The sequence below is a fragment of the Anopheles bellator genome, chromosome X (genome assembly GCF_943735745.2).
Source record: "Anopheles bellator chromosome X, idAnoBellAS_SP24_06.2, whole genome shotgun sequence".
Taxonomy (NCBI): domain Eukaryota; kingdom Metazoa; phylum Arthropoda; class Insecta; order Diptera; family Culicidae; genus Anopheles; species Anopheles bellator.
The window spans coordinates 7,686,760-7,701,964 of record NC_071287.1 but is presented as its reverse complement, the minus strand read 5'-3'; the positions used below and the strand labels follow the sequence as shown (position 1 = coordinate 7,701,964).

General features: G+C 54.2%; 1 protein-coding gene across 1 annotated transcript; it reads left to right on the top strand.

The window, feature by feature from the left end:
* The first annotated feature begins 289 nt into the window (after window positions 1-289).
* LOC131213712 (intraflagellar transport protein 140 homolog) lies at window positions 290-5,116 on the top strand. The gene is made up of 5 exons (XM_058207826.1): window positions 290-436; window positions 509-882; window positions 960-1,181; window positions 1,241-2,253; window positions 2,334-5,116. The coding sequence occupies exons 1-5, from the start codon at window positions 290-292 to the stop codon at window positions 5,114-5,116; spliced, it is 4,539 nt and encodes a 1,512-aa protein (XP_058063809.1).
* The last annotated feature ends 10,089 nt before the right edge of the window (window positions 5,117-15,205 follow it).

Below are 15,205 nucleotides of genomic sequence, written 5' to 3'. Positions count from 1 at the left end.
GCAGGGCAGAATCCACAGCTGCTTTTGGTGCGTTTGTGTAAGTGGAAACCATTGTGTACGCTAGCAACGTTGCGTTACAGTGTGTGCGTGACATTGCGGTACATCGACCTTGAATGTCGGTCGGTATCACCATGGTGACGGATGTTGTGAATATGTCGTAAACAAAATTCGAGCGCAATCAACGGCCTACTTTTTGGGCTGAACATTACCATCCGAAACACTAAATCCGAAGGTACACACCGAATGGTTGCTTTCAGTTTGCGGTAAACGATTGCCGACACTCCGCAGGATGACGCTGTTCTTCGATACCAAGGTGCAGTTTCTGGACAGTGAAGCGATCAGTACCGTTAGCTCGTGGCATCCGGTCGAACCGATCTTCGCCGTGGCCTCGTACAGCAATGAGCGGGGCGGGTCAGTAACGATATTTGACGATACGGTAAGTTACGGATCACTCGAAGCCGCAGCCGTATTAGCGACACTGCACTAACGCCGTCCTTTCCGTTTGCAGGGTATACCGCTGCGTGATGTGACGTTTCCAGTGCACGCCACTTCCCAGGCCACCGTGCTTACTTGGCACCCGGAGCGCCGGGTGCTGTTGACTGGCTGGGAGAACGGTGAGATACATGCGTGGTTTGAGGGGAAGCGCGACTTCGCGACGGTCGGTGGGCCGCACAAGTCGCCCATCATGCTGCTTGAATTCAGCGAAAAGGGCGGCCGTGTCATCACGGCCGATGCGATGGGTGTGCTGACCGGGTGGCGCTTCGACGGTCAGTCCCAGTTCCTAACACTGTTCAACCACGACCTACGTGACCCGCTGCTGCACATCACGTTTCGTCGCTCGATTCAGAGTGCCAGCAGTAAGAAGTTGACCAGTCTAGCCAGGTAAGGACACTTCAGTAAGCGCGATCAATAGCCAGGGATGTGAAGAGCTTTTTTTTTTCTTGTCTCTTGCCCTGCAGGGCAGCCGTTGCCGGTGACGAGGCGGCACTGGACCAGCTGACCAGCTGGCGACCGCGCACTGCGGTTCGCAATCTGGCGCACGAAAACTTGCAAGACAACTACTGCTTCTACGCGTGCACCCAAACGGGTGTGCTGTACTACATTAACCAGACGGGTACGTGCATGGAGATTGTGCGCACCGACAGCGTCCCGATCATGCAGATCCTGTGGCACCCGAAGCAGTAAGCAGCAATGTGGCAATGTGGCGCAACGAATCGATTTGTAACGTTTGCATTCGTAGGGACTCGATTGTGCTGCTGATGGAGGACATCACGCTCGGGCACTACGAGGTGGATGCCGGTGGGCAGATCACGGAACTCGACCGGGTGAAACTGTCCGGGAAGGTGGCCGGCTCAAAGAGCTCCATCGAGTGGGTGGCCGGCTCTGCGCTGGCCATTCTTACCGGTGACCTGTCGGTGCGCATCTGGGACATTGAGACCAGCGACAACTACGTGCTGTCGATGGAATCCCCAGCTGATGGGGCAGCCGGTCAGTCGGTCGACCAACCGCACCAGTCGCTTCAATCAAACGCACCACCGGTCGCCGGCCAGGAGGTGTTTACCAGTGCGGCGTACTGCCACGAAACGCAAACCCTGAGCGCCGGCACCAGCCAGGGCAATCTGTACACGTGGCGGCGTGCCGGGCCCTTTACGCGAACCTATACCGAGCACCTGGAGTACCAGTGGCAGCTGACCAACGTGACAGGCGTGCGTGGCACGATCAAGGGGCTCGCCTGGGGCATCACGGACAGCAACCGGCCGTGTATGATGGTAAACTGCCTGTCGGACGTGTTCATCTTGAAGGAGCAGGCGCTGCTGGCGGCCCACACGCGCACGCTCTGGGTTGTGCAGCGTAAGTCGAACGAGCTGCTCGTACAGCACTGCAGCGGAAAGGAGGCCTCTTTGCGGCTGGAAAGCTCCATCACGCACCTTGCCCTCAACGAGCTGCATCTCGTGGTGACGAACGGCCGTTCGATCGGCGTTTACCGGGTGCAGCAATCACCGTTGCACGACGGTGTCGGGAGTCGCTTTGGGACTGCCGAGAGCGAAACGAGCGGTTCGGTCCATGCGCCAGCAGATAGCGTTGATAGCGGTGCGCCCGCTCTGTCGATTACGTTCGTCGGTAGCTTTGCGGTCGACTGCGTGGCCGTCTATCTTTACGAACGAAGCATTGTAGCACTCGGTGCAGAGCAGGTCAAGGTGTACTCGCTCAGTGGTGTCATCCTGCAGGAGTTGGTTTTCAACGAGCACGAAGGTGACTGAGCACGACTTATTTTCCTGCTCGACTTCCCGATCAAACATTTACTGACGTATTCTCTTTTGCTCAATCGACAGGGAAACCGATCGGGGCCGACCTGCATGGACCGTACTTGACGCTGTTCACGCTCAACGGGTACCTGAAGTTGTACGATGTGTCGCGGCACGACGTACGACTGTTGCAACCGGCGCGCTGCGCGTACGACATGTTTGAGAGCTTCGGTGAAATAATTGCGGCCAAGTCGAATGCGACCGGGACGCACATTGCCCTAACCATCGCCAACGCCCAGTTGCACCCGGATGGCAAGCTGTACCTCTGGTGCCTTGAAAGCAACGTCGTTAAGCCGTACGAGCTCCGCACGGTGCAGGAAGTTGGTCGTGATGCATCCGCCGGTGGTGGTGCTTCGCCCAGTTTACCGGTGACGTTTTTTTGGGACGCGGATGACGGCAGATTGTTGGCTTATGAATCACGCCCCCTCACTATCGGTTGCAAGTCGGTGACAGCCGCAACGGCAGAGTCACTTCGTTTGCACGTCCTGTTTGTCGATGCGCAGCGATCGGAACTCACGGAGCTGGAGGTGAGCGGACGCCCGGGTGCAGCGGCTAGCACCACACACCATCAGCAGCAGCAGCAGCAGCAGCTCGTACTGATCGGTCTGTGTGTACCGCATCTGCTGGTGCTGCAGCGTGACACCATCGTGCGGCTTGCGCTGCGTGACTTTTCAGGCCTAGAAGATTGTGATCGGGCGACCCGAGCGATGGTTCTAAACTTCAGCCTGAGCGTGGCACAAGAGAACATGGACCAGGCGTTCAGCTGCATACGCTCGCTGCGCTCGGACACGGTTTGGATGAACCTGGCGCGACTGTGCGTGGTAACGGGCCGGCTGGATGTAGCCCGGGTGTGCCTGGGGCACCTGCGCCGGGCCCGCTCGGTGCGGGCGTTGCGCCGGGCGTTCGAGGACGCGACGCTCGAGCCGGAAGCCCGTATCGCGGTGCTGGCCATCGAGCTGGGGATGGTGAGCGAAGCGGAAGCACTGTACAAGCAGTGCGGTCGGTACGACCTGCTGAACAAGCTGTACCAAGCGTCCGGGCGCTACGAGGACGCCGTGGAGGTGGCGGAGCACTTTGACCGGGTACACCTGCGCAACACCTACCATCGGTACGCCGGCTGGCTGAAGGAGAACGGCCAAACGAGGCGCGCGCTCGAGTGGTACGAGCGGACCGGCTCGCTGGTCCCGACCGTCAGCCAGCTGCTGCTGGATGATCCGGCCGCCCTGAAGCAGTACATGCAGGGCGCATCCGATCTGGAGCTGCTGCGCTGGTGGGCCCAGTACATCGAAAGCGGCGGGGACATGGAAAGCGCATTCAAGATCTACCAGCGCTCGGAGGACTGGTTCGCCCAGGTACGCATCCTCTGCTTCATCGGCCAGGTCGGCCGGGCGGACGGGTTGGCACGGGCGAGTGGTGACCGGGCCGCCTGCTATCACCTGGCGCGCTACTACGAAAACGGCGGCAAGTTCTCGGAAGCGATCCACTTCTACACGCGCGCGCAAACCTACGGTAACGCGGTGCGCATCTGCCGCGAGAACGAGCTGCGCGACGAGCTGTGGACGGTGGCGTGTGGGGCGCGGGCCCGTGACAAGGCGTCTGCCGCCGTCTACTTCGAGGACGTGGGCGAGTACTGGCGGGCGGTCGAGCTGTACCACCGGGCCGGGTTGCTGCACAAGGCGGTCGAGATGGCGTTCCGGTCGCAGCAACCGGAAGCGCTGCAGGTGATCGCGGCCGAGCTGGATGCCCGCTCCGATCCGGAGCTGGTGGCGCGCTGCGCCGAGTTCTTCCTGGCTAGCGAGCAGCCGGCGCGGGCCGTCCAGCTGCTGGCCAAGGCCCGCCAGCTGGACCGAGCGCTCGATGTGTGCGCCGAGTATACGGTGCAGGTAACGGAGGCACTGGCCGACCTGCTGACCCCGGCCCGCGATGAACTGGGCACCGCGGAAGCCCGGAACGCAGTGCTGCTCCGTCTCGGGGAGCTGCTGCAGGAACAGGGCGACTACCACGCGGCGACCAAGAAGTTTACCCAAGCGGGCGACAAGGTGCGGGCGATGAAGAGTCTGCTCAAGTCGGGCGACACCGACAAGATCGTGTTCTTCGCGGGCATGTCGCGCCAGCGCGAGGTGTACGTGATGGCGGCCAACTACCTGCAGGCGCTCCGCTGGCAGACGGATGCCAAGATCCTGAAGCACATCGTCACGTTCTACACCAAAGGCGGCGCGTACCGGCAGCTGGCGAACTTTTACGCAACCTGCGCGCAGGCCGAAATCGACGAGTTCCACGACTACGACAAAGCGCTGAACGCGCTGCAGGAGGCGGCCAAGTGTCTGGCACGGGCGGCCGGCCAGTCCGGGGCCGCTCCGGAGGTGCTACAGCAAGCGATGGGTGCAGTGCGCCGGATGGTCGAGCTGCAGGATGCGACCGAGCGGCGCGAGTACGCGACCGTCATCAAGCTCATCAAAGTGCGGCTCGACGAGCAAGGAGCGCAACAGCAGCAGCAGCAGTCAGAGAACCACCAACAGCAGCAAGCAGTCGTGCAGGTGCGAGTGTGGGACCTGCTCGCCCTGCTCGTCGAGTGTCTGGTTGCCACCGGCGCCCACTCGGAGGCGCTCCACTATCTGCGCGAGCTGTCGCACCGGAAACCCGACTGGTACCGGCTCGAGCTGCTCGAGAAACCGATCCTCGAGCGGCTGGTCACCGAGACGGGCGTCAGCCTCGAGCCGTACATTAAAACGGCCAAGGTCAAGCGACCGGCAACGGCCAAAATCTCCGGCCTGAGCGATGATGAAGAAATACAGGAGGAGTGCGACTGAACCACCGCACACCGAACGTAGCCGTTGCTTTCATGTTACTCGGCCACACATCCAGAACTCGAAAACTTTGCTCTATGGGTCTTTTTTTAAATTAATTAAACCTCTGCTGTTCTCTCTTCAGGTGCTCCACCTCTATCGCTTGAGTGCGGCTTGAGTCTCGCATTAGTCAGCATCCTTCACTTGAAAGGCTTACCCGATTGCAACGAGTTTTCGTGTTACAAAACGACGCAACTGCCAGCTTCACGTCGGGCCGACCTGTTGAACACTGCTCCTTGGTGTTGGACTACGAGCCCCCGGGTGTGGGAGGCCGGTTCTTTATGGTGCCTAATTTATCGATTGCGCCCGGGAACGGAGCTAAATCTCAGCTAAGCAAGCGCACCGCTGAAAATGACACTATAGTAGGAAGGAATAGGGGTAACCTGTACCCATCTGCCGCCGGCGGTGGGATTGCCGGTATCCAAATGACTGTCGTCAGCCGTCACTGACACTCGTCGCCCGATGAGCGTCTTCGGTGTATTCTCCCATTTCTGGTTTGTTAATTGAATTTCAAACACTTACTGGTCTGACTAAACGGGGAGATTTTTGGGATTGCTGGGTACATTTATGTTCCGTAGGAAGAAGAACCCCTTTCCACGGCATTTCTTTTGGAAAAATAGGATGCAAGCTGGAAACAGTTCCCAGGTCACCAAAACTGGGAGACCTGACGAAAACTCGGAAGGTTAGTGGCGGGCCACTAGTACACGTTGTGTCGCCTTCTCCGGTCCGGTCCTTCTCTCCCCAACCGAAGCGGCAGCGCTGATCGCTAATGTATTCGTATAAATCCTTCGTCCGGGAGTCACCGACTGTCAGTGACAGGTGGAAGGCAGAAAACATAATTAGCACTAGTGGTGACTAGCTTGCTGGCCCCTCGGCGATTGTGATGCCGGATGGGAAAAAGAAGACCATACGGGGCTCTTAGATTCTTTGGGCTCCATTTACAAACTGCGGCCATATACTGCCCCAGTTGATGTGAAGATGTGGTGCAAAAATTTGTTTTTATTTAACTAACAGCCAGAAATTGGGTGTAGTCCAACAGAGCGAGACTCGCTCGGCAACACTGTTGGATCCCGCTGTTTCTATACAATTCATCGTTCCCGCGGCGTAAGCAGTTGTCCGATTTCCCATCCAACAAACACACCGACCGGACCGATGGATCGCGAACGTTCAGCCATCCCGGACCCGAGCGATATCCGAGCGCATTTGTGCCGTGCCGAGTGCCCACGCTTTCCGGCCTTTTCCGGCCGAGCCCAAGTTCCGTCGTGGCGCTAATTTGGCGAATTCCGGCCCGAACATGCAATTACTCAGTGAAACACGTCCCCGAGCGACTCTTGAACGGCGCCCGGCTCTACCATCACCGGGATTGGAAGTTGGTGACGATTAGAGCGAGACGGGCTCCTAGCTAGTTTGCGTCCGACCGTACTGTGGATGGAATGGTGGTGACGCTCTGCAAGTGTCTTCTGAGGCCGAGCTTCGGGCCTCGGGGGTTCATAATCGCTACTGGTAGTCCACAGAGCAAACAATGGTTACCTCGGGTACCCAGGCCACCGGCCATCCTGATTCCTGAAAATGGATTCCACTAATCGGATACCGACGCGCACATGCACACCCCGTGCCTTTCCAGCAGTCTCTAGAAGTTCCAGAAACGATGCGGAACGCAGACCCCATTCCCGAGCACGATGAAGAACACGATGGGTGCGCGGAGATTGAGAACTTACATCAAACTCTCCGACCCCGGCTCGTGTAGTATTTCGCACCAAGCACCGGACCACGGCTGCCTTGGGCGTCCAGGGACGGCTCGTGTCTACTTAACTTCGCCTCCGGTCCCGTCCGGACAAGATGTGTTTCCTTTTACATCTTAATGAGCTAATCCGGCTCTGCTTTCGCTTTCTCAGTTCGCAAGGCACTAGGTGTCCTGGGTGCTCCGGGGTGTTGGTTGGAGAATCTTGCGCCCGAGCGGCAGCAGCAACAGTAAGCTCCGTAGCTCCGTAGCTCAGGAAAGAAATCTTGGGCAGGGGATGGGGTCCATCGGTGAAATAAGAACTGGGCTCCCCAGGAACTCCACAGCGAGAGAGCATCTGCCCAGTTTTCCAGGGTGGTGTGATGGACAGTTCCCCTGTTCGAGTCGGAAAGGTCTCAACTCGCTCGCAGTCCCGATTTGTTGTTGGCCACACCAAAGGCGCCCACTCTCGACCGGGTGGTGTGATATTTGCGTTTAACTTTCACTGACCACTACCGAGCTCTAGTCATAGTCTTCGTCGCCGGTCCTCTGACCTCCACCACCAGTGGTTGGAGTCTGCTTCCCTCTGCTTCTACCGGGCGCTTCGTAGTAGTTTGTCTTCTAGTTTTTCGAGCACATCCAACGGTCAACGAGTACGCTAATTTCATTCGCTTCGGTCGAAAGCCAACCAACGCGGGGGGAATTGTTTGCTCTCTCTCTCTCTCATCCAACATTCTCGCCCAGCTCTTCCGTCCTGGTTCGATTGCTTTCGTTATCTGGGCACGTTTACAGGCTCGAGTTAAGCCCCTATTGGGGCATCGTGGTGCTGACAGAATACTGCGGACTGGCGGAGGTGAAGGGTCTTCGAACTTTTCCAATCTGCTACGGTTGCATTTCGGTTCAATTCGTGTATTTGGTCACGGCTCGAGCACCCTCCGAGGAAGGACTCCACTTCTATGGCCTAAACGCACGGTATTTAGTTTTGCTGGGCCTTTTTGCTGCTGGAGGAACGGGATTGCTTTGCATCCCAAGCCCCCCAGGCTAGGTGGAGTGAGGTGGGCCGGCACCGGGCAGCAACTGCACCACCACCACCACCACCAGCGAGAGAGGAGCCAACACCTAGGAAGCCATTTCGGACATCTTTCGCAGGAGCCCGGTTTTCTCGTGGTCGTATTTATAGCGAAACCCAGCCGGACCCAGATTGGAAATAGAAAGAATGCTTAATTTGGGCATTGATTTCTTTCTTCAATCCCGCTTTTGGCCACGCTCAGGCACCCACGCTTAGGCACCGTAGCAGTGTACACCCAGTACCTAGAGATAAACAGAGCGGTGGCGTATGTCTATATGTTGCCCAGCAGACACAGGTTCATCGTGTACGTGCCTCCCGTGGAGGGATTCGTTTTCGGATCACCTTTTACCATCCGGGGAAGGTAAATGCGGCACCCTTTCCAACATCCCCTACCGCGGCCGCTTTCTTAATTGAAGGATTTTATTGGCAGAAATAATGAAATTAAGCGAGAAACTTCCTTCTGTGGGGCCTTCGGTGGTCGGCTGCAAGTCCTACCTTGGCGCTTGGCGCTTGAAGGGTTTTTTTGCGATTTGAATGTCGGTTGGTTGGTCCAGCTGAGTAGTCCACTGGCCCATGGCTCGGATCGGCTGTGGATCCTGTGGGTTCCTGTGAAGTGAAGTGTTAGCTCCACCGACGGAGCCTCACATGCGTGCGAAGGACAAGCGAATAAGAAAGAGTCTCTTCATGTCGGTCGTTGCATGCCACCAATCGATCGACATGTTCTATTAGCGGACAGACTGATTGAAGCACCTCAGAAGTTCTCAGGGTCCCCTTTTTCTTTCCGTTTCATACTTTGTAAATGTTGGAGTCAGATAGCCTACCTGAATAACCAGAGTGGATCCAGAGTGGTAGCTACGGTTTGGTAGCACGGTACCAAACAATATACTGAAACTCGGACCTGATATGTTGCAAACTTTATTCTTTCAATTTTGACAGGTAAGTGGGGAGAACATACTTTGTAGTAAAAAACGGCGTATTGCCCAATTTTCTGCAAGCGTATCGAGCTTTAACTTTATCGTAAAGTTTTTTACAATTTCCAGAATGAAGTTTGACGTTTCAAAAGTCTAGCCCAAAGTCTAGTGAACGGTAGTTTAAAATCTTTAAACACTGGATGAATCACCCTGCATGGGTCGATCAAAGCGCTGATATCCTCATTGACGACTGCAGACCAGGTACGTAATTCCGCACCTGAGCCGCTTGGTCAACTAATTAGCGCGCAGTGTTACGCAGCGATTCGCGTCCCAGCTCGGAAGCAGGGGAAGTTAGCCGGTGGTGGTAACACCTGCCGCGTGAACGAAGCACTATAGTGACGTGGTTGGTTGGAAGTTGGTGCCTGCCAAAAGTTGGCCGTAAGTGAATTGAGATGTGTCATCAACTGCTGGCAACCCCTGAACCGAACCGGTAATGGCTACCCGTCTGGTGGGGGCGTTGACGGTGCCGTTCCAAGAGCCAAGATGGCTTAAGATGATTGGAGAAACTTCACGTTCGCTCCCCACCGGTCCAAGAACTGTACCTCACTCTACCTACTCTAGCTTCACGCAGTCTTTCCTTTATTTTTGTTTAGTTTTTTTTTGTTAATGGTACCCTTGCAAGAGCCTGCAAGAGAATGTTTGGGCGAACCTCAAAGACCAAAGATATTTTAAGTCCATTATGTAAATTGCCTTCTTCACGCTCGCAACATATGCTCTGCACGGCGCGCTAGCGTTTCACGTCCGAGGTATACTATGCGGGACTATGTATACTGCTTGTGAGTAGCCTTCGAGCACACGAGAGCATGATGGCAGTACCGATGTACGGTTCCTGTCCGGCGGCTCCACACATGCTGATGTCCAAGAAAAGGTTCTGCGGGCGTTCTTCGTACACACCCTGCAAGCGCCCGTTTTTTGAAGGAAGGACAGATACCATTTGAAAAGCATTTAACTTGACTCTCCCGTTCCCGCACAGAAATCTCGGTTCCAGGGGCCTCCTTGCTCTCTCTCTGTCTCTCGGACCGGAGTGGCACCGCTCAAAAACCGATGTCCGGATGCGGCAGCAAACACTGGCGGGCGGATTATACTTATGCGCTGGGACACAACACACATGGCTCTCGGGGCCATTGCCGCGGATTTTACGACCTGCACCTGCCCCGGTGCGGACCTCATACACCGGTTTGTGGACGAGTTGTGAAACACTGCCACTTCGCTCCGACTCCGCTCCGAGCCATTTGCCGGGAGGTGTCAAAACTATTGACAGTGCGCCTGCATGGTATGCAGCACATTTACTCGTTGACATACCACCCCGTGTGTGTACGCCTAATTGTGCGGCACCTCAAACAGCGCGTGCTGTGTGCTTTCATGGTCTAATACGAAGAGCGTGTAACCATCGCCCTTACAACCCGGTAACTGTCAAACAAGGTGCATCGTTAGTTGACGTTAGCCTAAACAGCCCGTCCATTGACCCACACCCCACATGTAGAGCCGCTCGGAAGATGGCGAGATGGCAGTCCAGATCGAGCAGGAAGCGAAGACCCAATCCCACTGACATCGAATACTCCCGAAAAGCCCGAACATTGCCCGGGGGGCAAGCGAATGCGGGGCTGCGAAAGGAGAGCCACCCAATCGTCAACGAAGCGGACGGAGCGTGTGGGCACACACGTGGGGCAAAATGGAACAATAACAGAACGAAGTATTATTTTCAATTATTTTGGCATCAGATGTTCACCTGCAGTCAGCCAATTATTGTGAATCCTTGAGAATCCGGAGCCTCGGAGCCCGACAACGGGCCGGGCTGGGCCGGGAACATCTTGCCGTGTCCACTGGCCACGAGAGCCACCGACCGGAGGTTGCTGATTTCGCGCAAACCTTCCCCCCCCAAATCCGAGAGGAATGGAAAGAAATGAACGGTGGTCGTGATCCGCCCCCTGGCGGCGAATTGCGGCGTGAACCGCTGTGCAGCGTGTAATACCGGTCTTGATTTTGTTTTTTCGTTCTTTTCTTCGTTTGCTTCCCGGGAATGAGTGAGTGGATGGGCGACAACCGGGGGCGAGTTTTCATTTCACAGTTACATCACACCCGCTCCCGCCCGGCCCGGTTGCCCTTACTTGGATCCACTTTTAGAATCCTCCAGGCTGGCGCTGGGAGCCGAGCAGAGAAAAAATGATTTCGAAGCAGCAGCAGCGATGCTCAGAGCGGTACGGTGCGTATGCTCGAGAGTCGCGCAAAAGGCTCGTCCGTCTAATCGGGGTGAAGCTCAACGAGGCTGCTCAGAGGGTTGCTGAGTAACGAGTCACGGGACAACAAAAAAATGTTCAAAACCAGGGAACTCCGGGAATAGATTTCTTGGAAAGTTTGGCACATTTGACGTACTGAGTTGTGCAAAAAGTGATGCGGTTCAATCACAGAGGGGCTGGGGGCCACTGGGCTAGCCGAAATTAATTTTTCAAACGTTCATACACTCTTCATATGAACGTATGTGAAATTTCACTTCGATCTGTCGATTCATTCTTTCTCTAGAGGCCATTCACAGTATCGACGTGTCACAGTAAGTTTTAACAGCATAGTAAAACTTGCAAACTGGTAAAGTAACAAAATTCTATAGATAAGATAAAGTAGATAAGGTAAAGTAGAATATTATTGTAACCTTGTTGATCAGCCGTAGGAAAAATATCGTGAAAAAATACACGGTTTGCAGAAGAAAAAAATCTTTTTCATTAGGACAAGAGCACAAGAGCATTATAGCGATGGCTGGAAATGTTATTTTTCTCTGTTTGTCTACTTTTCTCTTTTTTCGCTATTTTAAGTGAAAGTGGTAAAAAAGCGAGTTAGCGTCGCTAACTTCGAAACCATGTAGCGGTTGGACAGGAAAACGAAGAATGCAGCAGCAAAATCTCGGGAAAGGTTTGTGCTGTACATCGTCCAATACTTCCGAGCGGTAAGGATAGCTCAAGCACCGTAACTTTTTTCGTTCTTTCTTTCTCTCTCTGTCTCTCTCTCTCTCCCTCTTTCTCTGTCTCTCTACCTCTCGCTCTCTGTGACGCTCGAGTTTAATTGAAGCGTTGTATAATTGGGGCGACGATAGCCCCAAAATTTGAAATCTTGGAAACAATATTCCAATTACAGCCCCCGCTGACAGAGCGAGAGAGAGAGGGCTCAAAGTGCGAAAGAGAGAGTTTGTATAAACGAGCCGGTGAGAGATGTTGCAGGCAGGTGTTGCACTTGTCTCTAATTGAACGACGCTCCGGGAATTCCGCGGAGGACGCGGCCCCGGCCGAAAGCCTACCCTAATCAGGCTGCTGCCCTTCAGCGGCACTTTCATCGGCATCCCTTTAATCTAGACTACCTCACTCCCCCCATCACCTCCACCCCACCACCCAGACACCACCCCGCCATCCCGCCATCGTAATCGGTTTGGAGATTAAAGGTGAAGTTTGTGAAATATTATTTCTCTCATCGCTTCCGGTCTGCTGTGCAATTGCATGTCTTATTAAAATGGCCCTCCACCAAGGGGCTCGTTCGAAGCAAACCGCACGGCACTACCATCTCCCACCCCCCTTTCACCCCACCACATCCCCTGCTACCGTGCTTCTGGAGCCCACGGAATCTCCATTCCGTTTCCGCTTCGGGTTTGGAATTTTTTAGCGGAAGCCGCACCTAAACGGCGATGCTGCTGCCACCCCCGATGGGTGGCCACCTTCTACCGTCGGGCAAAACATTTGCCTAACTTTCTCGGCCCCTGCCCCACCCTTATTTCCTCCAGCTCCCCGCAGTGAGACTCGCAGCGTTATTGCTTCAACTTCCGGCCGCGTCTCATTAGCGAGCGGCGGCGGCGAAAGCGAACTTTAACTTAACCCCGGGGCCGCTGGTGGTGGGTGGCGGTTAAGTAGTGGATGGGGGGGGAGGTGTTTGTGTCTGATGTTGATGTGCCTCCGTCTTCGCCTCCGGTACCGCGCCTTCGAACGGTATGTCGGATTGCGGAATCATTGCGCTGCAGCGCGTCGAGCAGTCGAGAGTAGTCACAGATTTTACTTTTATACATTTTTTGCAACCTTCCCCACCCCGCTCTGAGTGTCCTTGCAACACATCCAGGCGCGGGCTGGCAACAACAAAAAATTGTCTGCCTTGCAGCGGGAGGTCCTTGCAGTTCGCGCATCTTTCTCAAACTTACTCGTTTCTTGTGTCCGCAAACGGCCCACGTCTCTATGTGGGTGTGTGCTCTAGAAGGGGTGGGTGGGTCCGGGGGGTGGGTCTCGTTTTCTTCCTCACTTCTCTGAACTCCCTGCCCCCGCGGGCTTGATCGTTTTGTGACGCGTTAATACTTCCCCCGAGAGGAACGGCGATGCTTCGGGAAGCAATTAGCTAATTACTCAACCGTAACGAGAAAGCCAAGCCCACCACCAGCCCCACCGTGGGGGAGGGGAAGAGCATTTTCCCTACCACCTCCTTGCTCACCACCCCCCCACGCAGTCCGCAGTGGATGTAAAATCCTTTGACCGACCGAAATGCCAGCCGACCGACCGAACCGGGCTAACCGGGCAGATCCGTGTCATCCTTTCCCTTTCTCACTCTCATGCGCGCTCTCTCCATCTCTCTCTCTCTCTCTCTTTCTGTGGGCCAGCATTCCAACTAACCACTCCTCCCTGCGCTGCCACCTTCTCAACCCTGGGTTGCTTATTTTAATTTATTTAAATAAAAGTTTTCGATTCCACCCTCCCACGACCAGTGCTCGAAAAAATCAGGAGGGCTTGCGGGAGGGAAAAAAACGGCGCTGCTCGAAATAACACCCCAAGTGGGGTGCACACACACACGCACACACATTCCGAGGGGAGCGTTCTATTAATTGGCCATATTTCGGCTGCGCCTGCCGCTGAATGGGGTGTTGCATTTGATTTTCTTTTCCCGATCTCTTTTTTTGGGCGCCTGAAGTTTACGGTACGTGCCGTGACATTGACACGGAACTACGAAACAAGGCACACAACCGAAGGCTGCTGTGTTACTTTGTTACGTTCGCGATGAGAAGAGAAAAGAAACAACGAGTAAGAAATAAGTAAAATGTTTACAAAGTAGCGTTCAGTGAGAAGAAATAAGAGACAAAGTAGAAGATGCAAACAAACAAAGAAAGTAAGTGAACAAGATGAACAAGCACAATATCTATCTAACAAGCGACGAAAATACGCACAAACGATGCCATACAGAACAAACTGTAGCGCAAACACGAAGCGAAAAACAAGAAAAACCGAAACCAAACCGAAGGAAAGGATTGAAATCGCAAAAAATGCTCGTTCAATGCCTCACTGGAGAGCCGGAAAAATAATTTCCCTAATGAGACTGGTGGAGTTTATAGTTTTCGCTGCCCGGCTCGGATTCTACGGCGGCATTTTTCGCCCGGCTTGCCTGGCAAAACTTCCGCCGTCCGACTCTGAGAGACGCCATCCACAAGCGTCGAGTCGCGTCCGCGTTTCAGCATCATTCAGCAGCTGGCATCGCTGTCGATGCACGATCTCAAACGGGCGGCCCGAAAAACGGATTTTACGGGTTTTTTGGTTCCGTCGTCGTCCGGCAAGCTCGTGACATGACCAGCCCACCGGCGAGCCTAGCGAGACGTAAAAACGCAGCACGGCCAGTAACCTTTCGCGGGATTCCAGCTAGCCCAGAGAACAACGGGTATAGTCTTAGTTAAATCTTTACAGATGTTTCACCGACCCTCAGTTCGAGAACCCTCTTTAGGATATTGTCGAAAGGTACGACAGGGTTATTGAAGAGCTGAAAGTGATTGTGTCTGTATGATTGGTGTTCAATTCCACAAACTATGGTCTCTTCAACCTTTGCGACAAGTAATCCATTTTATCTCCCCAGTCCAAAAATAGCGATAAAAATGACACGAAAACTGTGCAGGAGCATTAAAGTTACGTCAAGTAGTTGACAGCTAGTTGGTTTGAAGAATAGTTTATTATTTCGAATAAATTTTCGAAAGAATAGTAAGAATTATTTCGGTTTGCAATCCATCTTTGAAAGGGTTAGACCGTGTCAACTTTTGTGCCTGAAAATGACGTTTCGCAGGGATTATTATTTTTCTGCTATTTCTTAAAACAAAATGCTTCGCAGTCGCACCAAATGCTTGTCGGGGCTTGTTTCAGAAGATCACAGTACTTTCAGAGATTTAAAAAATATCAAAATGGCGATTTTTGCTTAACAAAGAAAGTGCTTCGGAGGACTCCAAAAAACGGACTTTCTGATGGGACAGAAAGGTGCGATGCTTCACAAGCTCCTCAAACCTGATGAATACGTTA

Bases quoted from the DNA above. Each gene is read 5' to 3' on its own strand.
- LOC131213712 (XM_058207826.1), top strand. From the start codon at position 290: ATGACGCTGTTCTTCGATACCAAGGTGCAGTTTCTGGACAGTGAAGCG. The intron at 883-959 runs GTAAGGACACTT...CTTGCCCTGCAG, and splicing joins AAGTTGACCAGTCTAGCCAG to GGCAGCCGTTGCCGGTGACG. The intron at 1,182-1,240 runs GTAAGCAGCAAT...TTGCATTCGTAG, and splicing joins ATCCTGTGGCACCCGAAGCA to GGACTCGATTGTGCTGCTGA.